At 37.7% G+C, this 26,669-nt stretch overlaps 1 protein-coding gene and 1 long non-coding RNA gene across 6 annotated transcripts in view; one reads left to right on the top strand and one right to left on the bottom strand.

The window, feature by feature from the left end:
• The window catches only part of LOC126248412 (WD repeat-containing protein 6), a 293,561-nt gene extending 273,752 nt beyond the window's left edge, over positions 1-19,809 (top strand). For all 5 annotated transcript variants that reach the window (XM_049949374.1, XM_049949373.1, XM_049949375.1 and 2 more), the window contains 2 exons: positions 9,277-9,391; positions 17,750-19,809. In XM_049949374.1, coding sequence (XP_049805331.1) covers positions 9,277-9,373 — 97 coding nt within the window. In that variant the 3' untranslated portion in view covers positions 9,374-9,391; positions 17,750-19,809. The remainder of the gene's footprint in view (positions 1-9,276; positions 9,392-17,749) is intronic.
• On the bottom strand, positions 101-26,669 carry LOC126248414 (uncharacterized). The gene is made up of 3 exons (XR_007545485.1): positions 26,559-26,669; positions 15,412-15,606; positions 101-380 (listed from the first exon to the last, which is right to left on the bottom strand). It is a non-coding gene; the product is annotated as an uncharacterized LOC126248414 (long non-coding RNA).

The following is a 26,669-nucleotide window of genomic DNA, read 5'->3' as shown; positions in this document are numbered from 1 at the left end:
AGAGATTCCTTTTCTATTTACCTTATCTCACTTCACTGAAATATATGTATTTTGTGTATCTTTGACACTTTATATTCATTTATTTATTTCTTAATCCTTCTGTAGATAATTTTCATTATATAGATGCAGTCACATAGATGTAGTCAGTGTTTCAATTATATACATCACATGAATCAGATACGCAATTTAGCAGAATGTAAATTTTTCTGTATGATAAATACCAAATCTCATGACAACACAGTAATCATATGCTCATCCTCACATTTTCACAATATCATTCTTTCACCATGACACTCCAGTAGTCTACACCATGCACTGAGTAATTCTGCCATGTTACACTCTGGTAGCCTCACTTTATAACAGCATGTCTTTCAGTGCATCTGAAACAAACAAAAAAGGGCAAGCAGCAACAGAACACAATCAAAAAATGTGTGTGATTTCCTGAGGGACCAAACTGCTGAGGTCATCGAAATCTAGACTTACACACTACTTAAACTAACTTATTCTAAGAACAACACACACACCCATGCCCGAGGGAGAACTCGAACCTCCGGCAGGAGGTGGCACGCAATCCGTGACATGGCACCTCTAACCGCATGGCCACTCTGCGTGGCAGCAACAGCATCATTCTTATATAATAAGACAGTACAAGTATTTTACGTTTGTGCTTACTGGTTTATGGATACACATTTTATGATGGCCTCGCTGCTTGAAAAAAATACTCTCTACTGTTCAGCTTCTAGGTATTCATTTAAACTATACAAGGTTAAGGAGACTAAATAACCTTTTAATTTGTTTCTGAAAATAGATGTCTTTCGAATGCTTTTTATGCTGAGTGTCAGTTTATTGTGTAAATGCACCCAGCAGTTATAGGATCTTTCTTGTATAATTTGAGCCACTTCCTGTGTAGATGATAATCATCCCTATTTCTCATTTTGTAACTGTGTATATCTCTATTCATCTGGATAGTACTATTTGCTTTCACATGCATAATTGTTTTCAATATAAATAGTGAAAGGACTGTCATGATATTAAGTTGCCCGATTGTATTTCTGCAGGATTGGCTTGGGGTAACATTTGCAATGCGTCTAACAGCCTTCTTTTGAAGCTTCACTAACCTATAGACATGCATATGTGCAGCATTTCCACAGACTAAAATGCAGTAAGATAAGTGGGGGTAGACTAGACCATAGTACATTATTAACAGCGTGTCTGCGTACTGTCCTCGACATCCACCTCATTAAGAATATGTTAGTGCTTACTTTTCAGCATACTTTGCTGATATGGTTCTCCCAAGTCAAATGCTTTTCAATGATGACACCCAATAATTTGTAATTCCTTACCTCTTTGAGAACTGCATTACCCAGTTTAAGGGAAATATTCTCAGTCTCTGCAGTTTTATTCACTTGTAGTTGTGTCTGTATTGACTTATTCCCATTTACAAACATGTTTTCACTTAAATATTTGTAAGCCTCACTCGGATTTGCAGAAGCACTTGACTCCAGTTCTTTTACCAAGTCACTTTTTAGTACGAGTGAAGTGTCATCTGCAAACATTACTACATTGTCATCTACTGCTGATGTCATATCATTTATGTACAGAATGAACAGATGGGGACCTAAAACTCTTGCCTGAGGTAGACCATAATTAACTGCCTGAAAATTAGAGTGTATGTTTACAATAGCACAATTCTTTTTACGTTTTACTTCTACACACTGCTCTCTGTTTTCCATAAATAATTTTCTGATGTCATTTGCCTCTCCCATGATATATTATAATAGATCAGCTTGTAAATTAGTTTGTAGTGACACACACAATCAAATACCTTTGAGAGGTCAAGGAAAATACCACAAACTTTTCTTTGTTTGAGCGAATGCTCCAATAACTTCGGCTACAAAGTTAGCTATGGCTGTGGTGGTAGATCTATATTCTCTAAATCCGCGATGTGCCTCATTTAGTATGTCATTCTTCTCTATAAAATTTAATATTCTATCCTTCAAGACTGTTTCCACAATTTTAGATAACACGGGCATTATAGTAATTGACCTATAGTTTATTGGATTTTTCTTATCATCACCCTTATGAATGAGCACAACCTTACTCTTTTTTCAGACATTTAAGAAATATCCCATGTTCCATGGTTGAGTTTATTAAATTAGTCAGAGTTCTACCAACCACTGGAAACAGTACTCTACTATACAGATAGGTATCCCATCAAGACCTTCCGTGTTTTTGGGCCTTGGAGTGTGTGTTATTTTTGCTATCTCTTATTTACTTGTTGGCATCAGAAAAATACACGCTGTAGTATTGGATATATTATACATATTACTTGGCTTTTGGGACCATCTTTCTCTAAAATTATATTACGGCTCTCTTTCCTAGCAGACCCTTTCCTGCACCCACTGATGTGTGAGCATTCAGTCTTGGAAATGTTTTTAGAAGTTGAAATTTCGTTCTGATAAAATTTGGACTAAGTTTCTCTTATAATTCTACTGTAGGCTCGCTTCTTATCCTTATATGTGTCAATTTAGCCATAGTTTTGGTTATCCGGCAATTTTCATATGTCATTTTTAGATCTTCCCTTGATTTTATAATATCTGAGGTGGTCCATTTGTTATTAACTCCCATATTTAGACTTCTGGATACAGTAGAGCAAGCAGTATTTATGTAATAGCTTAGTGTTGAACAAAATCACTCCCATCTCTCCTCAACATTATTTATGGAGTGTTTTTCCTGTCAGTCTTCCCCATTTACTAATGTGTGTAGTCTACTCAAATTTTCGGGTTTTAACTATCTGGATTCTAGGAGAATTTTTTCACACATAACATTTACTCCCAATATTTGAAGTACTTGTCTGATCTATCAATGTTTGTGAGGTCTGGCAACATCTTGTTGGGCTTCGAATACCTAATTGGAGATTGTAGGCATTGATCGGATCACAGAAACTTCTTTTATGACAATTATCTTTTAATGTATCATTATTTGGATCCCCCACTATAACTACGTAAGGAATTCATTTATGACCTGATCTAGATACTAACAACAACAAAATTTGCTTGCACTTGTTTTTCAAGAACTTCTGTCACTGCCCATGTTGCAAGTCTACTTTCATTCCACTAAACATTATTTCCTCCACCAATTATGACAAACTGCCACACTTTTTACTAAATATCTCTTAGTGTCATATTGGAACATTACAGGATTGTTTTTCTACTCATCTGCATTAACTTCCATTTTTCTACATTTAGAGCAAACTAGAAATTTTGTCTGTCATCCTGTATCCTCCTACAATCACTCAATGACAGCACCTTCCTATACACCACAGCATCATCAGCAAACAGCAGCAGATTGTTGCCCACCCTGTCCGTCAGACCATTAATGTATGTAGAGAATAAGAGCGGCCTAATCATGCTTCACTGGTGCACTCTTGATATTACCCTTGTCTCTGATGAACAATTGCCATTGGTAAAAATGTACTGAGTTAGGTATGATCAGAATTTTCTCAGGTCCTCGGCAAGAACTTTTGCTAAGGTATGAAAAAAGTGGTAATTTTAAGCTTTGCACATCGATCTTTTTCAGCTGCACAGATTTCTACTAACTTTTTCCTTTCATCATTTAAGCATTGATTTTTGGACTGAGAGTGCAACAGTCTCTGCTTCCTCAGCATATTTAGAGTTTAGTTATTAACCACGGTGTGTATTTGCTGTACTTGATCCACTTACTCAGCACATACTTCTCCAGAGGACCATTTCCACTCCATTTAAATATTGCCCATAATTCCTTTACATCCATCATGTTGGAACTAAATGATGTACATTAATAATTACCGGAGATTGTCAAGGCACAGTAATAGTCCAAGGTCATTATTTCTGTTATTGTAATTAAGTAAGTCTGAATTTACGTGATAACAATGGTTGTTTTTCACGTGCTGACAGCATCATAAAGAATAAATAAGGTAATTATTTCTGTTATTGTAATTAAGTAAGTCTGAATTTGCATGATAACAATGGTTGTCTTTCTCGTACTGACAGCATCATTAAGAATAAAGCCTTTTTTGATTTTTATCTATGCAAAGAGGACAAAAAATACTTTGTTATAATAAAGACTTCTAATATTCTTTATTACTTTTGGACCAAAGGAGACTAATTACCAAAAAGCTGAAGTATTGAGTTGTTGATAGGTACACACAGAAAGAAATAACACTTACTAGGTTATGGAGAAATCCTTTTTCAGGTGGGAAGAGAGAACCAGTTTGCTGTACTATACTACAAATATTCTGCTTTATTTCACATATACATTACATGTCTGTTTTATGATGCTTAAAGAGTTAGCAATTTCTATATTTCTGAAAGCATGGTGTACTCCTGTGTGTACACCAACTGCTCCATCATTATTAATTATCAGTTTCAGCTGCTTGCTTATTTCCTTTGAAGTAATAGAGCTAAATTATGCATACACAGCAGAGTACATTAAATTCCTACCTCAAGTGTAAAAGACACTTATTTATTAAATCTTTTTAATCACCTATAAATAATGTCACAAATGTGTGGTTGTGTTTATATGACTGGAATTGGTATTTATACTGTGTAATGTTAAGGTTGTTCAGTTATGGATAAGTATGGAAATAAAGGCAGAAATAAAACTGCAGCTGTCACATATTAGCCCATCTCTCTCAAAAAGGACAAGCTTGCAAGCTTCATGTCACCATCTGACAGTTGGGATTACTGTCAGAAGTTTCTTGTTCAGATGCTGCTGAAAGTTTTTAAACTTATACCAGGACATGTGCTCACAATCTATTGATCTTGGACTGCAACATTTCTTCCTTTATGTGTATTTATTTATTCATTTACCTGTTCAATTTTGTGGGACATCACAACTGAGAGCTACTTGGTCATGGAATAATTTATTATATAGTTTACATAAGGTTGAGTAGAAAATTTATAAATAAAAGAACTAAATAATTAATGAAACATGAAAAAATTGTGAGACAGTATATGAATAAATAACACATGAGAGAGGGAAGTTCTCAACTGCTGCAAGCAACTCCTGTACAGAAAGGAGTAGTATGCACAAGGAAACCTTTGAATTAGGATGTGACTATTTGGGGCTTATCACATTTTTCCAGTTCTGCTGGAAACCAGTGTTCAGTAAATGATTGTTCCAATCTCTCAACAACAAATCCCATGATGGAATATATATACAGATACAGAAAAATTAGAATTCTGGAACACCTGAACAATGGCCTACACCAGTGGTCGTCAAACTTTTATGTCCAAGAGCCATTATTAACATTGTAAGGCAACACCTCAGGCCTCATAGGAAAGGGGTCAGAATAAAGTGGTCAAACAGAAATTCAGTTTTACCCAACCATGGTTACTGATAGAAGCTTACAGTTACACATTTTGAATCTACATATTACAGGGTACCACACCAAATATGAGGGGTGTTCTGTAAGTAATGCAACACAGTTTTTTTCTTGGACAGTTATGGTTGAAATAACGCAGAATTTGTTGTAGGACATCACTGAATATTTCTGCTTCAGCCCCTATAGTTTCATGAAGTTCTGATAGGTGGCAGCACTATATGTTGCCTTCAAAATGGTGTCTGTAGTGGAAGTGTGTTCCAAGGACATAACTGTCTGAGTCTCTTGTGACAGGAAACCAGAACATCGCAGATATTCATAGGTCCTTGCAGAATGTCTGTGGACACCTGGTAGTGAAAAAAGCATGGTGATTTGTTGGGTGAGGCATTTGTCATCACTGCAATAAGATCATGCAATCCTATCCAATCTTGCGTGTGTCGGCTGGCCACACACAGTTGTGATTCCTGCACTCTCATTTCAGGTGATCGACAGATCACACTCAAACAACTCACTGCTCAACTGAAGGTCTCTGTTGGTAGTGGTGATACACTCATCCGTCAGTTGGGGTACTCAAAGGTATGTGCCCACTGGGTTCTTTGTCGCCTAACAAAAGACCATAAAGTACAAAAAAGGACCATCTATGTAGAATTGCTTCCATGTTACAAGACTGATGGTGTCAATTTTTTGTCGAATATCATCACAGATGATGAGACATGGGTTCATCACTTTGAACCAGAAACAAAATTGCAATCCATGGGCTGGCAGCACAACACCTCTCCTGAGAAGAAAAAGTTAAAAAATGCACCTTCAGCTGGTAAAGTCATGTTTATGGTCTTCCAGGACTCTATTTTGTTTGGTGTCCTCCCTCATGGTGCAATGTTCAACTCTGAAGTGTATTGCACTACCCTCAGAAAATTAAACAACAGCTTTAACATGTTCACCACCACAAAAATGCAAACAAACTTCTCCTTCTCCATGACAATGCAAGTCCTCGCACAAACCTACACACCCAGGAGGCATTCACAAAACTTCATTGGACTGTTCTTTCTCATCCACCCTAAAGCCCAGATGTCGCACCTTCTGAATTACATCTGTTTGTACCAATGAAGGATGCATTCCACTGGAAGCAGTACATGGATGATGGGAAGGATTTTGGTACAGCAAAATGTCAGCCCTGACATCAACCAGTAGAGTGGTACCATGCTGGCATGCAGGCCCTCTCAGTAAGGTGACATAAGGCTGTCACATTGAAAGGAGATTATGTTGAAAAATAGGGTTTTCTAACCAGAAGAGTGGGGAATAATATGATGTATTCGAATCCTAAATAAAACCTACCTGCTTAAAAAGTGTGCATTACTTATTGAATACTCCTCATACTTTTAAGTAAAAAGAAAATAATATATTATAACTACATACATTTTTATGAAGGCCTTTGCAACAGGGTCTCACATTTATGTTTCTGATTTACGGGCACATTATCTAGATATCTTAACATGCTGGTATCTGAAAGAATATCAAGTGGCTGCAGCAGACCATTTTCAAGTGGAATTTTGTATTGGGCCAAATTCATCCAAAGCAAATGGTTTTAAACAATATGGCTTCATTAATTCATAACTGTCGCAAAGAGAGAGAATGGCATATGATAGCTTTGTATATAAAAGGGTTTATAAGTCAGTTTTATTTGTTGTATTATGCTCGTTTTTTTAGGAGTAGCTAACTTTTATCGAGTGAACATCTTTGCCGCTTTTCCTGACGAGTAGTGTGGCCACTTTGCCCAATCGAACTCCACGTCCACATTAGCTGTCCATAGAAGAATCTAACAGACTGAAATAAATAAAAGTGAACTACATTATTCAGCCAAATGACTTTCTTTAAACATTGATGCCATATAAAATAATCACTTTCCATACAAGTGAGGTAACAAGAATAATATAAATGACATATTACATCAGATAACTGAAAACCAAAATAATTTTTACTAAAAAATGATGAACAGAGCTTCCTATATCAGTCTCACTGACAACAGTGGCAAAGTATATTAGAGCTAGTTGGACCATTTCTCAGCAGGCACCAGTGCTACTCAGAGAAAAAATATGCAGTGGCCTCTTTTCCCATCCTAGTCACTTTACCACACTGTTCTTTACTTATCTTACTGTTAATTAGTAACCTCCATAAATTAGTATGTTATTTAACTGAATAATTTTTGGATGGTTCAATAAATCAGCTTTGGTTTTGCTTCTTTGTGTTTAATTTTTGTTGCTCCCAGATTTCCTTCATTTTTCAAGAGTGTTGTTCCTTTTCTTCATGGGTCTACTTTCTTCCTTTTGCAGACCGGCGGCACAAGACACTCTTTCCATGCCTCAGAGAAGGGCAGGTGTGTTTTGTAAGTACCGTTTTGAAATTAAAAAGAGATGGGCTAAGATATCTCAATAATTTTATTTTTACATGAAAGCCTGTACCTTAATCTACACACTGATGCCATGACAGCCTGTTTCTTCTTTGTTTATGTTATGTACTGAGTGTTTAAGATGCCTCCGATAATCATGAGTCCCACCGACTGTGAAGTACGCAGCTGTTATAAGATTTCGTAGTGTTAAAGGCTTAAAAGTGATCGATATTCACCATGAGATCTGTGCAGTTTATGGAGAAAACATTATGAACGATGGAATGGTAAGAAAGTGGGGCATCCCTTGGTCGTTAATGAAAGTTTGGTGCAGGAAGTGGACAATAAGGTGAGAGAAAACAGATGCTTTACGATTTCCATCTTGCAGGATGACTTTCCTAATGTTTCTCATAGTGTTTTGTATGGCATTGTGACCAAGCACTTGAATTACTGAAAATTGTATGCACATTGGGTACCGAAAATGTTGACAGATGTACACAAAACCAAACGTTTAGACAGTGCATTGACTTTCCTTGAGTGGTACCACAACAACAGTGATGATTTCTTAAGCCAAATTGTTATGGGCGATGAAACATGGGTGGCCTACGTCACACCAGAATCAAAGCAACAGTCCATAGAAGTTGAGCAAGGGCATTGTTTTCCTGCAAGATGAGGCCCGGCCGCATGTGGCGGATCAGACCAAAGATCTCATCACATCTTTTTGATGGGAAACTCTAGATCATCCTCCATACAGCCCCAATCTTGTGCCCAGTGTCTACCATCTGTTCCTGCACTTGAAGAAACACCGGGGCAGTCAGCGTCTTCAAGACGATGACGAAGTCAAAACAGTGGTGATGCAGTGGTTAACAAGTCAGGTGGCCGACTTCTATGAGGAGGGTATTCAAAAACTGCTACAACGTTATGACAAGTGCCTCAATATTGATGGAAATTATGTAGAAAAGTAGATTAAGGTACAGGCTTTCATGTAAAAATAAAGTTATTGAGATATCTTAGCACGTCTTTTTTTTTTAATTTCAAAATGGTACATACTTAAAAAACGTGCCTCGTACTTCGTGGAGTGGAGCTAGAAAAATTATTAATAATGTTGCTGAATGTTGTGAGAAAAAATAAAGAGTTGCTCCACTCTCTCTCTTAGCCAATAAGATGAACAGTGATTTACATAGGAGAGAGCTCCAACTCTGTGAGAATAATTCAGAATATTGGTTGCAACATGCCCAAATGGGATCCTCTCTCATTGGACCCACATTTACGACTAATGTACCCCCAATTTCATTATTATTATTGTTATTTATTTTAATTAATTAATTAATCTATTTATTTATTTATTTATTTGTGCTGACATGAAATCCTTCCAACCTGGAGTCAACCAGTGGGGGTCAATACAGACCACTTTGGGAACCACTGTTTTAAAGGCTTTCCGTGGCCTCAAAATAAACTGTGTGTGCCATGTGTTGTCGATATTATTGATAGGAGTGCATTATAAGTAAGTAATTTTTTACTCATATTTCAGGAATGGATTTACCATTTCTCTTTATGGTCAAGGCATGGAATTGATCAAAGCCATTGTAAATGATGATCCGGACAAGGAGGCAGCTCAAAAAGTTTGAAATCTGAAAGCAGATTAGGTAAAATATTTAAGCTACATTTCATTATCTTTTCTGTGGGTTTCAGAGTATGTTCTTTCAACAAATTTCAAATGTTTTTGTGCTATCACATAAACCTATGTCTGAGTTGATGCAAATATGAGGACAGATCAGTCCAGAGATGGGGTGAATTTCAGCTCTCAGAATAATTTAGGTATGATTCCAAAGGATATGATCAACTTTTAAGTTGTACTGACACTAATGGGTCCTTCATTCTTGGGAACATGCTGGAATCCATCTTCAGAATTGCCTCCACTCTCTTTAAACAGCTATCAGTTAGTCATAATTCCTTATAATTCAAAACATCTACATACTCATTTAAACTATAACAGCTATGAGAAAAAGTGATTGTGGAACTACATCTTCACAATCTGCCCAATGGAGATTTCTCCTGTTAGAAGCAAAATTCAAAACAGTATTCTGTTCTTGCTAAACTGGATGCAGTTGAGTTGACTGTTAATGCTTCATGCTTTGGATTATTTTGTGCATTGCGTGCACACACTTCAGTTTTGTAATTAAATTCTGTGTCATTGTGCCTCTGGTTAAACATTGTGCCACTGTTATTTGTGTATTGACAAGGGTATCAAAATTCATTCTTGCACTCTATTTAGTCATCTCCACAAGTGTGTAAAGTTAATTACACATAACTACACAACAGTTCTCCTCCAACTTTGCCTTTATTTTCCTACAACACTATTTATTTGCTGTTATGTAGATACTAAAACACTGTATGTAGCACATGAAATCATATGAACAGTCTGTTTCACAGCTCTGTTACAGTTTTCTAAGGACTATAAAGAGCATTGAGTAGATAGAGTTTTGATAAGGAACCCATGTCTGGAAATGTACCTCTTGGATATAAAATAAGTTTGAAGATTTGTTCACTTTCAAATCTCCTGCTTCACTATACACACACAGGTGAGACAATGAGCTGTGATTTGTGTGCTCTAAAGGAGCTGCTCCATGTGGCAACTGTGTTCATTCTGCGAGGTGCATCTGCAGTACATGCTTTCATTCACACAGACCACACACCCTGGTGCATGGTCGTGGAGTACCACAGTCAACTGTCACCATGAACTTTTTAGTTTCTAGCAGAATTGTTATAGTCAGATGAAAATGGTATGTGATGGAATAAGATGACCCAGAAAACATTCTTGACATGCATTGTGCAACTTGACCATTACATAATGTAACATGAAATGGGATATTTGAAAATGATCCACTCTTCAAACTTATTTTATATCCAAATGGTTCACTTATCAAGACTTTATCTATTATGTTCCACTCTATAACCCCTAGAATCCTGTAATAGGAAGCATGACACACTCTGTATAATACACCAATATGTTGTGCTCTTCATTCCAAAGGCTGGTTGGTTCCTTGCAGCTCTTCATGCTAGTCTACCCCATGCATCCCTCTTCACATCTGCACAACTTCTGCAACCTACATCCAGTTTCAATGGCTTCTATATTCAAGCCTTGATCTCCCTCCACAATTTTTACTACCCACTCTCCTCTATTACCAAATTAACTATTCCTTGATGCCTCTGGGTGGGCACAACTGATGTATCCCCTCTTTTTGTCAAATTGTGCCATACGTTTCTTTTCTCCCCATCAATTCAATACCTCTTCATTAGTTGCTTGATCGACCCATTCAGAATTCTTTCATAGCATCTCATTTCAAAAGCTGTTCTCATCTTGTCTGTATTGTTTATCATACGTTTTTTATTTCGATGTAAAGCTAGACTCCAAAAAGATATCTTAAGAAATGAATTCTTCATATACAGGGTGACACAGAATAATGGAAATGTTTGAAGTGAGTAGTGGCAGCCATGGGCAGATGGCAGCACTGTGGGTTCATGACAGTTAGCGAGTAAACAGTCCGCCATTTCAGTAATCATGAATCAGTGGAACACACAACAGCATGCATTAGCCATAAAAATGTTTTATAAAAACAATGATAGAAGTTTCGACATTTTTATAATTTAGGATGTCATGATGCCATTCTGTCAAACCACGCAATTAATAGCTTTGAAGAGACTGGATCTGCCCTCAAGAAGAAACCAACAGAACGATCAAGAAGTGTGCATTCTCCAACAAACATTGATGTTGTATACGAGTCTGTCTTACAGAGCCCATGGCATTCAATTCATAAGCAAGCAGCAGTGGTTGGAATGTGTCAGGAGAGTGTTCACAGAATTCTTCATCTTGATTTAAAATTTCATCCATACAAACTACAGATAGTGCTACAATTGAAGGACAACAGTTACCAGTTACAATTAGGAATCTGTCAACAAATGATAGCAAGACTAAACAATGACGATGAATTTCTAAACAACTTGTGGATGTCAGATGAGACACATTTTCATCTCACAGGTTATCTGAATAAACAGAACTACCGTTACTGGGCAAACACAAATCCTAATGATGTTCATGAGCACATCAATGCCGATTGTTATGTGGAGATGTTATGAGCTTTCATTACACCTGGATTGAAAAACTTCCAAATGTTCAAGAAGTCTGGTTTCAATAGGACAGAGCGACATCACACTGCATGCCAATCAGTGGCATGTGTGTGAGAATTTTTTGGCAACCGTGTAATCTAACGGTTTGGTAACATTCCCTGGCCCCCTAGATCACCAGATTTATCCGTTTGTGATTTTTTTCTTGTGGGGCTACCTCAAGAACAAAGTCTACACGACTCAACCAAGAACTCTAGGTGAGTTAAAACAGAGAATTCGGAATGCAATTCACAGTATCCCAGCTGAGATGTTGCAGCAGTCAATGAGGAATCTCAACAACAGATTTCGCGAATGTATTCATACAGGAGGACGCCATCTAAAGGAAGTAATTTTAAAAAAATGATAAATGCCATCAATGTTTTGTAAATGACAAAGTTGTATGGTTTCAATTACTATGAATGCAATTTCTTTCCTTCATCACTTCTAGTTTTATTGGATTGTGGAAATGTTCCCATTTTTCTGTGTCACCCTGTATAGGGTGAGAGAGAGAGAGAGAGAGAGAGAGAGAGAGAGAGAGAGAGAGAGAGAGCAGGTGTGCAGGATAGGAATGTGGGAGGGAGAGACAGCAAGTGCACAGGATAGAAATGTGGAAGGGAGAAGCAGTAGTTGCACAGGATAGGAATGAGACACATGGGTTGTCTAGCTGGTGGCTTGGTGCAGTGCACAATGACAATGATGTGAAGGAGTGGATTGGGAAGGGGTGACAGGACAGGGGAAGTGAAGCAGTTGGGTAGAGAGTGTGGGTACAGTTGATTAGTGGAGATTGAGGCCAGTAGGATTACTGAAATTAAGTATGAGTTGCAACGATCACTCCCATTTACATAGTTCAAAAAGTTGCTGCTGTGGGGAAGGATACAGATGGCATGGGCTGTAAAGCAGCATGGAACTTGAGCATGTTGTGCCCAGCAGTTCTGCTACTTGGAGGTCAACTCTGCTCTCTGCCACAGTTTGGGAGTGGCCAATCATCGTGGTCGACAGCTGGTTGGTGGTGATGTCCACATAAAGTGTTGAGCAGAAACTGCAGCAGAGCTAGTACATGACATTGCTGCTTTCACAGGTGTCCCTGCCTCTGATTGGACATGATAGACTATGACAAGACTAGAGTAACATGTGCTGGGTAGGTAAATTGGGCAGGTCTTGCACCTGTGTCTTTGACATGGGTATGGCCCCTGTGGCAAGGGGCTGGGAGCTGGACTTACGTTGAGATGGACCAGGATGTTGTGCCATGATTACTTATCGCTGTGCGAATATGTGGCTCTTTAATATAACAAGATTTGATGACGTCATGTTAAATGCAAGGGCCACATATTCGTACAGTGATAAGTAATTGTGGATTAATTTTCAAAATTATAGAAAAGTGGTATTTATCATAATTTTTTTTAAAAAAGTTCTGCCAGATGAAGAGCATTAGGTTAGTTGCAGAGTAATAAAGCAAACACTTTTAACAGCTTTCTGTGGTTATTTTACAACAAAATTCATAAATTCTCCCATTGAGCTCATCCTACACTTTCCATGAAATATTCCACATCTTTGCCATAACCATTCATTTGAAAGTTTGTTTAGAGCTTGTTTGCTTCTAGTGGGATACATTTTTTCCAGTTCTCTTTCACTGAAGTGAGAGCAAAATTAAAGGTTTCCTGCACTTCAATAACAGAAATGCATATAGGCAATAGGACTGTTTTTCTACACAACAACTCTTTAACTGCATCAGATACTTTAAAATGTGTTTAATTAAAGTTTGATGTGCAGTCAATATGCTTTAATGAATGATGATAGGTGTAGCCTGAACCTTCTTATCCAAAGCTGAGAATTTCGGAGTGAAGAAGAGTGATTGTAACCCTCACTTGAGCTACATCTTCCAGAATTTTTGTGTTTTACATTGCAGAGATGTATTTATAAATCACTAATACCATTATAGCCTTGATTTTTTTAATTAGTCAACTGACTGAATATATGCCTGTGAGAGTGGAAACTGTCATCAAAGCTAAGGGTGGGCCAACACCATATTGAATTCCAGCATTACCAATGGAGGGCGCCACGAACTTGTTCGTCACTCTCAGCCAGGTGTCCGGATACATAGTGTACATTGAGAAACCCTAATGATACAGTGACAAGAGGTTTGGAAACATAAATGCAATACTATAACATGGATAACAATCATAGGAAAACATCCCCATACTTTGAAGATTCCTGTGATGGCTGTCAAATTCACCCTGATTAAGAAGAAATGGTTGAATTACCATGAATGAATGAATGATGACATATTATTATATCAGCTGGTGACTGTGGAAGCAATGACCTTGCTTCCCCTGGGGAGATGTTTGCTTCTCCTCACAAAGAGAATGTGGGTAGATAGTCACTTTTACTGTCACAGGTAGGTATAATTCTTCCTCAGTTGCTCTGTTTCTCCACACTGAATAGAACTTGACAACAAGAAACCAATAGGCTATTTGATAAAATTGCTGGCAGGTGGCAATTGGGTCAAAGGGAGTTTTATTCCAGAATGTGACAGTGGCTGGGATAAATGCACAGCAGAAAAGAAGGGAACACAAGGATAGGGATTTCAACAAGCAAGCATAATAAGTAGCCAGAGATGTGGACAACAACACCGTTGAATTCTTCAGTACACAATCAGAAAGGAAAACACTGACAAAATATAGTACCATTTACTTTCTTAAGGATTCATGGGAATCATTTAACAGAAATTGGAAATTTTAATCATAATTTGAAAATAAGGTATATCTCTATTACTAGCAAGGTAGTTAGCATAACAACCATATTTTTTGACCATAGCCTACCTCTGATAGGAAGCACACATGAACACACTACAGGTCTAATTCTCAAGCCCAAAATATTGTTAAGGGATTGGAGAGAGTAAGGGTAGATGTAACGAGGATGAGAATGCATTTGGGGGGACTGAACTCCTGACATAAATCCTTTATAAATGTACGATGCTGAACTGTCTTAAAATGGGAACTAGCTTTGCCTCATATTATTTAAGCAACTATGTTAATAATTGTACAATAAACATTTTTATTTTCTGTCTTTAGCAAGAATATTTTATTCATAAACATTTTGTGCCTATTTAGGTTATGCACAACAGAATTTGACCTATTAGCTGAATAGTGTAGGTTCAATTGAAAACATCCACCACATAGTAAGAGAAGCACAGTTCAACAAATTGAGACCTGCACAGAAATGATTGGTGCAGGTGCTTAGTCCTCAAACTGATGCACATCTTACATTGTACTGTTATTGAGTTGGGAAACAGTCTTGTGTATAGGTTAGATCACTGCAAATAGCAATTAGAAAAATACAGTCACTAAAAAAACCACATAAACTGACTTAAATCCATAATCAGAAGGAGAAGTTATAAACCAAACCCATTGCTATCAAAAAGACAAGAGATTTAGTGGATGAAAACACACATAGTGAAGCTGACATTGTAAAATAAGGAGCACACAGAAAATTAAATACTGACCTTTATGAGTATGTAAAGATTGTTGTTGTTGATGAACGCAGTATTATCAGCATGGAAATCAAGAATCAATTATTCCATTTCATCCATTAGTTTTTCGCAATGGACATGTTTCTTGTTGTCACCTCCATCAACAGTTCTTCACATTGCTACCCATTCTTGTTTGCCAAAGGAGGGAAGTTTTTTCTCAGCAAACTTCTAGACATCCACAAATGAGACATGTTGTTAGTTATTCTGTTCTTTATTAGAGCTCATACCATTTCTATAACATTTAGTACTAAGGCCAGAGTTAATGTGCCTGTTGACAACTCAGTGCTCCAACTATTCAGTGAGTTACTCTTATCATCAGATTATTCAAATTCCACTAAGGACTTTCTGTTATCACATTGACTACTTAGATTAGTATTTTAGCTCAGTGTACTTGCTATTCAGTATTGGTGGTTTCTCATCCAGTTTGTTGTTAACTTGCACAGTCAAACTAAAGCAAGAGTTACTTGACAAGTTTTGTATCAGTTTCTGTTCCAGTCCCACACTAATAATATGTTGTGTGACGAGGGCCTCCTGGCGGGTAGACCATTCGCCTGGTGCAAGTCTTTCGCTTTGACGCCACTTCGGCGACTTGCGCATCGATGGGGATGAAATGATGATGATTAGGACAACACAATACCCAGTCCCTGAGCGGAGAAAATCTCTGACCCAGCCGGGAATCGAACCCGGGCCCTTAGGATTGACAGTCTGCTGCGCTGACCACTCAGCTACCGGCGGCGGACAGTCCCACACTAAAACAACTATTCAGTCAATAAAATTTCAACAGTGCTGTACAGAATTTTAAAGTAAATGATAAAGGATCAAATAATTACCTTGAAAAGTGTATAACATTCATATTTTCATGTTTATCTCCCATTTTACTCTCTTTCCTGAATATTAAAAATATATTTGAAACCAAATGAGACTTTCTTCCTGCAGAGGTAACCAGTTAGTAGTTTTCAGTTGATTAATTAATTCCTCGTGCCCTCCAATACTCTTTGTTCATACAGAGTAATTTGGTTACCTGCATTGCTTTCACTTGATCCATCTGATCATTTATTTTGTTTAATATGAGAACTGTGAATGTATTTTCCAGTGGTAGAAATGATGGCACTGCTATCTTGATAGCAATTTCTTATTTTGTGTATGCAACAATATGTCTACTTTGTATATAAATGTTGAAAAAGCACCTTATTATTATCAGATGTTTCTCTTCAGCTGGTAAGTGTCTACAAGTGAATTACACGATTGATTAATTACTTAAATGAGGCATAGACAGTATAAAAAACACAAACACACCTGAAGTCTCTACTGTGCTTTATAATGTAATGCCTCCTTTAAGTGACACATTTTCTTTCACTAAAAGAAGGAGTTGCTTCAGTGTTGTGGCAGTTTGCGTGTAATGTGGAAATTATGTACCAGTCTCGAGACAATTCGTTCATGAAGAATCTAAAACATTCTTCTCCCTTTTCCATATATTTCCTAGAGTAGAAAAGTTCTGGAAGCTACTTGCTCCTCCCTCCCTCCCTCACTCACTCACTCACTCACTGGAACAGGTCCCATTGTCTTGGGTACAGTTTTATAGTCTCATCACTGGATGACAGACAGTAAGTGAATTTAATGGCGATGTCGTTGGAATAAAGCGGTGGACTCACATGCAAGCCAAGAATGTGTCCTCTATGTGCAGGCAATCTTTTCCAGTATGAGCTAGTGTAATTACTGCATTGAAACAGCAGTTTTTTGAGGTAATTATTACTGAAGGGAGTAACAAAATAACAAAACTTTTCTTTTATGTTCAGGAAAGGGGGAGAATTCCTTTCTTGTTGGCAGATAGGCAGTAATGTTGGGTTCTGTAATAGGTTCTTGTGCTAAAAATTGTCTTAAATCAGTCAGCTGTCAACTGTGGATAGGTGTCAGTTAGGTTTGAATTGCCTGTTTTTATAAATTCTCTTTCATATGATCAGGTGTTTTTCAGTTGTGATCATATGAAAAGAACACACTGATATTAACCTGTATGTCTTGTTTGGGAACACAGTAGCAGAAACCATCACTCTGTTTTATAAGGTGTACAGTGAGGAAATACCAATACTCAGGTTAATTTACAAGTACTTTTCTCATTTTAAAAGTGATTAATTTATATGATAAATATGAAACATGACTGTAATGTATGTCTGTTTCCAAACAGACTTGTAGCAATTAAATTCATATTCTGTGTTTGTTTTCTGATGAAAGGGAGCCTTAAGTGTGAGTGTGTGCCGTGAATTTAAAGTGTAACTACAAATTGATTCTGAATTTTTGTCAAACATTATTACAGGTATTGAGACGTACTCAGTGTTTCCTACTGAGCAAGGTGATGCAGTGATTATCACTCTGGACTTGGATTTGGGAGGATGACAGTTCAACTCACCATCCAGTCATCCAGATCTGGGTTATCTGTGATTTCCTTCCCCATTCTTGAAACAATCTGAGCTTCTACTCTGTCTGTAATTACATCAATGTTGATGGGATGTTAAACCCTAATCTTCCTTCCTGGTTCCTTTTTTCAATGTTTCTTCCAGTAAATGGTCACTCATTTATTCAGAATCAGGATTTAATTTAAATTTTCCAATATAAATACATATCATTTGGTAACTAATGTTCTATTAAAGATACTTGGTTTTATGGCTGTTGTTACTGTATTTCATTGTAGCAAAAGGAATGTAGCATGGACACCACATGAGATGTAGCCAGGCTGCTGCAGCTCAACCATCTCAGATAGAAAGCTCAATAACTTTTAATTCAACTGATGGAGATTCCATTGGGTCCAGGAAGTTTGTTGTAGTTTAGCAATTTCAGCTGTTTCTCAATGTACACTATCTTGTCCGTGGCATGAGAATGGCAGTGGAGCAGCAGTCCTGGATTTTCATTTGTAAACACACATTTGAAAGTCAAATTAAACATTTCTGCTTTTGTCTTGCTACCTCAGTTTCAGTTCCAGTGTCATTCATGAGTGTCTGGCACTAACTCGGGTGCTACTGAAAGCCATTATATTTATGACCAGAATTTCTTTGCCTCTTGTGAAGTGTCTTTCCATTCAGAAAATCTCTATCTACAGCCCTTATTGTGCAATGTTCAGTGTTTCTTACTTACAGAGACTGTATACCAAACAGGGACCCCCTTTGTGAACTGACCTACTATGAATATATCTGTCCAGTCATTAGTCAATTAGTCCTCTAAACTTGAATCACATTTTCATTTTTTTGTAGCCCTGTCTTCCTCAGTTGCGTGTAATATTACGGTATATTGATAATTTTTACTTATGGACCATAAGTGGCAAAAATGTAAATTTAAATAACTAACATATGTACATATTTCAGGCCGCTGATAATGCCTTGCAGAAAATAAAGGCAAAACGCGTATGGCACTAAAATTGTGTTTTATTCAGTTGCTGTCAGATGGCCCATAAGTAAAAATTATCAATATACCGTAATATTGAATCACATTTCTTATTCATGCTCCTGCCCAGAGCTTAATGCTTCACATTTGTACTTGAGATATGACACTACTGCCTCTTTATCTAATTTACTGGATAAGTAAATCTTTCTACTGGCCTTAGTTGCCCTTTATACTTTGCAAATCATTGTTGCTACAACTGCCTCGTGTTCACTGATACCTGTTTCAATGTGGACCTCCTCAGAGAGGTCAGGTTTATTTGTAGCCCTAAGATTTTTGCATTTTATGCAACCCTCAGTGCCTTCAAAAACCATGTGCAGGATTTTCATATTCTCTCACTTGCTGCATGCAAACTATTAGTCCTACAGACAAAATGAACACGACCTTTCTGTAGGAAATTAAATGTAGTTAAATTTTGTATCGGGGGCTACATTTTTGCTGGAGGGCACAATTTTCGTGTTATTCAAGAAAAATGCATTTGGAGGTCACTTTTGTATGTTTCTCTTTAATAATTCAAAAACCACATGCTCTGGCAAAAACATATCCCTCTGTAAAATTAAAATACATTAAATTTCCTACAAAAAGATCCTGAGTCTCGTGGTCAACAGAAGGACCCAGTAATAAATTTATGTACATCCCTGATACTGGGTCTTGGCCAAAAAATCTCACATTCAGCTTCACTTTCTCTGTCAGTGGATTTGAGTTTTGTCTGTTGCGATGAATCCACCACTTCTATTTCCTGTTAGGCTATCCTTGTAATCATCTAGTAAAATTTCTGCCAAAGAGGCTATGGGACAGCATGAGTAAAAAGTGATAAGTTCTTTGATTTATTATGTATAATGTGACTAAAATTATGTAAATAAGTTACAGATACATGTAAAATCTTTGTATTATGTGTGTACTATGCCTATATCTGTGCAAATAAAGGCATATTTTTGAGAATGTTTGGAAGTTTGTAAATGTTGTGTATAATGTATTTCAAAGTAAACTGAGCGTGGCGAGTTACATTTGCACATTCTACTTATTTTAGCATTAACATCTGGTCTGGAAAATCATTTTCCATTAACTGTCATCTAGATACTAATATAATTAACTCAATATTTCAACCTTTTTCCAGTAATTGGCCAGATTGTACTACTGCGGTGTCTGAAAGTTTACGATCATGGTCGTACGAAGTCAACTGTCATGGCATAACAGCACATTCTGTGGATATTATAACTATCACAGTGTGTTCTATTTAGTTTCTCCTTTAATCTGCAGAATGTATTGTGTGTGTTTACCATATATGTTACCATTTTTGTGTTTGTTTTGCAAGTTAGATAACTCTTTGAGGGGCAGGTGAACACCATAAAAATTTATCCTAAAGGGACATGAAGAGTAATTTACACATTCAAATCTGATCCACTTATAACACTTTAGTTTTTTATTTATCTACAGCAGGTTTGCAAAGATTCACCTTCACGATGACAAAATATTGCTATTAAATGTGATCATCACAGCAACCCGCCACCACATTATGGTATACAAGTTCAGTGCTTGGTGGTTCAACTTCGGTATAGCTTGCTTTTAATTTTCAAAGTATCTCTTGAAACAGTTCTTACCTGCTCTCAGACACAAAGGTATTTTGCACGCTGAGCACATTCACACAGTTTGGACCAGGATTTCTCTTTAACTGAAAATTGCACATCATCTTTTGGAGAACTGCTCCATTTCAGTCTCCTTGTGCATAATGAATGGTTTTGTTACACAGCAGTCTACAAAGTGGAAGAGCAATCTCATCCACCATCTCTTACTTTTTCTGTCTGCAACGTAGTCTGACTTCAGTCAATCAAAATTATCCATATAGTTCATACTGGAATTGTAATCTTCCAACGCAAGAGAGCAACTGACATTGGTTATTGTTCTGTCTTCCATACTGTGACTTAGTATGGACACATCCGATGGTGCATGACATATAGAAATCATATTGACTGCCCTGCTGTCCTTCCATGTATAGATAACTACTACATCATTGCTAATTGTATAATAAAATTTCCATCTCTCAAGTTCATTTTCCTCCTTGAGTTTTGAAATTTTTTCCTTCTGAGATTTATTGTTCCTCAAGTGTTCAGACCACTGGACTTTAGGTTCTTGAACAGTTCCTTCTCTAGATATATGACAAAATGGTAGATATTGAAATAGACGACAGAGAGTAGAGAAACAATTAAAATCGCTCAAAAGAGGAAAGGCCGCTGGGCCTGATAGGATACCAGTTCGATTTTACACAGAGTACGCGAAGGAACTTGCCCCCCCTTCTTGCAGTGGTGTACCGTAGGTCTCTAGAAGAGCGTAGCGTTCCAAAGGATTGGAAAACGGCACAGGTCATCCCCGTTTTCAAGAAGGGACGTCGAACAGATGTGCAGAACTATAGACCTATATCTCTAACGTCGATCAGTTGTAGAATTTTGGAACACATTTTATGTTTGAGTATAATGACTTTTCTGGAGACTAGAAATCTACTCTGTAGCAATCAGCATGGGTTTCGAAAAAGATGGTCGTGTGAATCCCAGCTGGCGCTATTCGTCCACGAGACTCAGAGGGCCATAGACACAGGTTCCCAGGTAGATGCCATGTTTCTTGACTTCCGCAAGGCGTTCGATACAGTTCCCCACAGTCATTTAATGAACAAAGTAAGAGCATATGGACTATCAGACCAGTTGTGTGATTGGATTGAAGAGTTCCTAGATAACAGAACGCAGCATGTCATTCTCGATGGAGAGAAGTCTTCCGAAGTAAGAGTGATTTCAGGTGTGCCGCAGGGGAGTGTCATAGGACCATTGCTATTCACAATATTCATAAATAACCTTGTGGATGACATGGGAAGTTCACTGAGGCTTTTTGCAGATGATGCTGTGGTGTATCGAGAGGTTGTAACAATGGAAAATTGTACTGAAATGCAGGAGGATCTGCAGCGAATTGGCGCATGGTGCAGGGAATGGCAATTGAATCTCAATGTAGACAAGTGTAATGTGCTGTGAATACATAGAAAGATAGATCCCTTATCATTTAGCTACAAAATAGCAGGTCAGCAACTGGAAGCAGTTAATTCCATAAATTATCTGGGAGTACGCATTAGGAGTGATTTAAAATGGAATGATCATATAAAGTTGATCGTCAGTAAAGCAGATGCCAGACTGAGATTCATTGGAAGAATCCTAAGGAAATGCAATCCAAAAACAAAGGAAGTAGGTTACAGTACACTTGTTCACCCACTGCTTGAATACTGCTCAGCAGTGTGGGATCCGTACCAGATAGGGTTGATAGAAGAGATAGAGAAGATCCAACGGCGAGCAGCATGCTTCATTACAGGATCATTTAGTAATCGCGAAAGTGTTACGGAGATGATAGATAAACTCCAGTGGAAGACTCTGCAGGAGAGACGCTCTGTAGCTCGGTACGGGCTTTTGTTTAAGTTTCGAGAGCATACCTTCACCGAAGAGTCATGCAGTATATTGCTCCCTCCTACGTATATCTCACGAAGAGACCATGAGGATAAAATCAGAGAGATTAGAGCCCACACAGAAGCTTACAGACAATCCTTCTTTCCTCAAACAATACGAGACTGGAATAGAAGGGAGATCCGATAGAGGTACTCAAGGTACCCTCCGCCACACACTATCAGGTGGCTTGCGGAGTATGGATGTAGATGTAGATGCATAATTGTCCATAAAAATATGATTCTTTCTATGAAGATCCCTACTACTCGAGACTGTGAAACTTTTCCTGTATAAATATCAAATTTCAAGTTGTGTGATGATTCGTCATATAATATCCTCACTTTGTATTCTCTCTTTATAGGTTTGCCTCTCATGTACTTTATTGAGGGGTAATCTGCCTTTAAATTAACTATTGATTCATCAATAGCGAGATTCTGATGTGATGAATTGAAATATCGGAATTTAATGTTCAAATTATCTAGCAATGGACATAGTTTGTATATTTCATCATAATTCTGACTGTTCTGTGAGAAGCCACATAATTATCATTGAGGTGCAAGTTATCACTAACCAACTGAATCTTTTTACTGTCATTAGCTTTGATATATAACTTTCACAACGGTCTGGATCAGAGCTGCAGTAATCATCGTAACTATGATTCTGATCATTCCCATGTAAAGATTTATTCAAATAAAAGTTCTTATTTCATGTTCGTTGGTGGAGATGAAAGATTTGCTTGTCTGTGATGCATTAAAATCAGTTTGAAACATTATGTGATTCATAAGTGTTTCATCAAAAAACTCATAAAATAAGTCAGTTGGCTTTAGGTTCAGTTTCTTCTTTATTGCTGCAGCCACACCACCTTTTCCAATAAATAATGGCACTTGGTCGACACTTGTTTCTTGGCTCCACTTTATCATGACAGTTGATGGAACAGTGAATGACACCGCATTGTTTTCTCTTGTCTCATCACTTTCACTGTGACCTTCAGAATCAATACTGCTCAACACAGGACTTTAAACAAAACTAGAAGTTGCACAATCTGTATTGAATGATTGGTCATTATCATCACTTTCATCACTGTTAACACTGTTGTAATTAGAAAGAATTTCATCAAGTAATATTCAGCGACATTATTCCTGTGTTATTCTTTTTTGGTGAATCATACTGGATGAGGAAGAAAATACACTGGATGTAGAAGAAGGGCAAGTGGTTAGTGCCATTAATCACACAGACATCCATCTGTGAAGTATAGAAAATTCTATTTGATTAAAAAGTGACACATCTTGTAGATTTATGGGAGGTCAGCACATAAATATAAACAGTTACTTACCAAAATAGCCATATAAAGTGCAGCTACAGAGAGGAATGCATAAGACTTCCATGAACAACGTCAACATTGTATGAAATATCAGCTTGTGCCATAAATATGTGGAAAAATACAGCACTGTGGTTCTCCTGCCATATAGTGATACTTAAGTCAACAACAGTTAAGAGAACTACAGCGCCTGAATGCTAAACTGAGAAAAATAATGTGGTTAGCCACAGTGACCACTGCCCTTTCAAAGTATCTGCATATGCGGTAGGTTACAGTGATGCCTGCCCTTTAAAGAGTTAATGAGCATAACATTGACAAAAAGGAAGTTTGAGACACAAAGGTCCATGTAGGTTTAGGGAATCAAGATATTTTGTCGTAATGTTTGATCTTGTTATAATATAAAATCAGTTTGTGTTTGTTAAAGTTTCCAACTGAAGAAGAAATAATACTGTCTTGGGTGCAGGCCCAAAAGATGATGGAATAGAAAATAGCTTTCTTGGTTGTTAATTGCTTCAGTACTTATAGGGAACTTGCAAGTCTTTTAGTGTAGGAGGTCCAGAGGTTAAAAGAGAATCCACAAGTTTACTTATAAAATGGTATCCCTTAGGAGAATGGCTGAGGGGGATAGGAAGAATCACCTTGTGCACTGAGTGTGTATGCCAGGTCGTCTCATTCAACATGTGGCTCTGGCAGTTCTGTTTTCAACAACTCACAGTTTGTGTGGTATACTTCTCAGCTGATCTTTACCTATTAAGCCATGTAAATGGGTGTCTGCATTATTTTACTGCAGTAGAATCTGTTATCAATTTTTGGGATTTTGAAAGGCAATTCTGCATGATTCAATTTGTCTTTTATTCAGAATGGCCGTAGTGTGCCCATTATTTTCGAACACAAAACATTTTTTAAATCTGTATATAATGAGTTACTGATGAGGAACTTGAAGTGAAACAAATGATGATTCAAAACTAAGCCACTAGAAGAGCCCGAGAAGAAGGCCAGAAGGTGATATGTGATGAAGCAAGCACTGGGAAGATAAGTATAACACTGCGTAAAGATATAAACAAAATTCAATGATAGACTGAAAAAATATAGACAGTGGAAAAACCAAACAGATGATGGTGACAGAAAAAATATGAAGGGGGAGATAAAAACTTCAAAGGTGAGAGATGAAGCGGTAGACGGTTGGGAGCAAAAGTGAAGAAGTAGACATCTTCATATGCCCTTTATCCTTGATTTACTTCTTGTCTGCCTTCTATTGTGTGAGGTACTGCAGTGATGTGCCCAAATGATATGACCACATTTTTAATAGCATGTTGGTCCATCCTTCAAATTCAGTACACCAGCATCCGTCCCGATAGCTAAGTGGTCAGTGTGACGGATTGCCATCCTACTGGCCTGGGTTCGATTCCTGGCTGGGTCGGAGATTTTCTCTGCTCAGGAATTGGATGTTGTGTTTTCTTCATCATTTCATCACCATCCGGCGCGCAGGACACCCAATGTAGCGTCGAATGTAATAAGTCCTGCACCAAGGCAGCCGTACCTGCCCTGTAAGGTGCCTCCCGGCCAATGACGCCAAACGCTCATTTCCATTTTACTACACCAGCAATTCTGAATTCCATGGGTTTGACAAGTCCTCGGTAGGTTTCCAGAGGTACGTAACACCAGATGTCTAAGCACTGGTCATCCAATTCCCATAAATTATGGTCTGGTGGTTTGTGCATGCAGAGCTGGTACCTGACAACATCCCAGATGTGTTCTTCAAGTCCAGATCAGACAAATTTGGTGGCTAAGATAACACGAATTTATGATAATGCTCCTCAAACCATTGTAGCATGATTCTGCCCTTGTGACAAGGACGGTTACCCTGCTGGAATATGACACCACCATGTGGGAAGGCAAAAAATATGAAGGGATACAGGTGATCTGCACTGATGTTTCTGTAGTACACAGCTATGACGTTGCTTCATTTACTACCCCAGGTCCCATGGAAACCTAGTTGAATGTCACCCTTAGCATACATAATACTACCTACACCCACTGTGTTCGTGGTGTGGTGCAAGTTTCGAGCAAATGTACACCTGGATGGAGGTATATCTGGACGTAGCTGTCACCCTGGTATAACAAAAAATATCATTCATCTGACTAGGTGACACGAGTGGCGGATTTAAAAATTTTGAGCCCCTAGTCACACCATATTATATTCCCCCCACATGTTTTAAATAATAACTATTACCCGATCATTTCACAATCGCCATTTTGGGTGGGAGCGCTGTGAGCTGTTTCCGTACTCTGCTATTCGTTTTTCTGAAGGACGCGTCAGCGGAGTAGTGGCGCTTAATCAAAATGTAATATGGTTCCTGAACTGTACTTGGTGTACGGCAGCGGATAAAACAAACCTAAAACTGCATTGTGTTAACACATTCTTCTGTCGAAAGACAAGAGAAACGAACACAAGGAAAATAACTTTTCGTTTATGACCTAAAAATTCAGCAAGGCGTGCAGGAGACAACGGAGTTTTGTTATACATTCACTTTTAATATGCTCTTTTACACGAAACCCTTGAAAATTAACCGTTAAAAATTAATACTTACTTTAACGGAGACGCGTTCAAAGTTAAAATTAAACTCTCGTTTTACGATCTAATAACTTGAATGCGTAGCAGATTAAAAAAACACGTTCGGTATTAATACGTCAATCTATAGGAATGCGTAAGAAATCAAAATGAAATAGAGATTTCGATGCACGAACTAATAACGAAATACAGACGAACAAACACAGAATTGAATTTGCTATTAGCCTACATAATTTTACAGACTAGTGTGGAAAAGTCTAATAGTTAACGTGTAAAGCAATAGGGTTTGTGTTGCTAGATGCTGCATAATAAGTGTACAAAATACCTTTAACCCATGTAAGGGCTGAACAGTTTTGTACTGCAGCCATTGCTTTCACCATAGCTCTTTCTAAAGCCCAGTCCACACGCAACGATCTGTCTGCGCAGACATCCGCGC

Source organism: Schistocerca nitens, chromosome 3, assembly GCF_023898315.1.
Source record: "Schistocerca nitens isolate TAMUIC-IGC-003100 chromosome 3, iqSchNite1.1, whole genome shotgun sequence".
Lineage (NCBI taxonomy): Eukaryota > Metazoa > Arthropoda > Insecta > Orthoptera > Acrididae > Schistocerca > Schistocerca nitens.
This window is presented reverse-complemented; position numbering and strand designations above follow the sequence as displayed.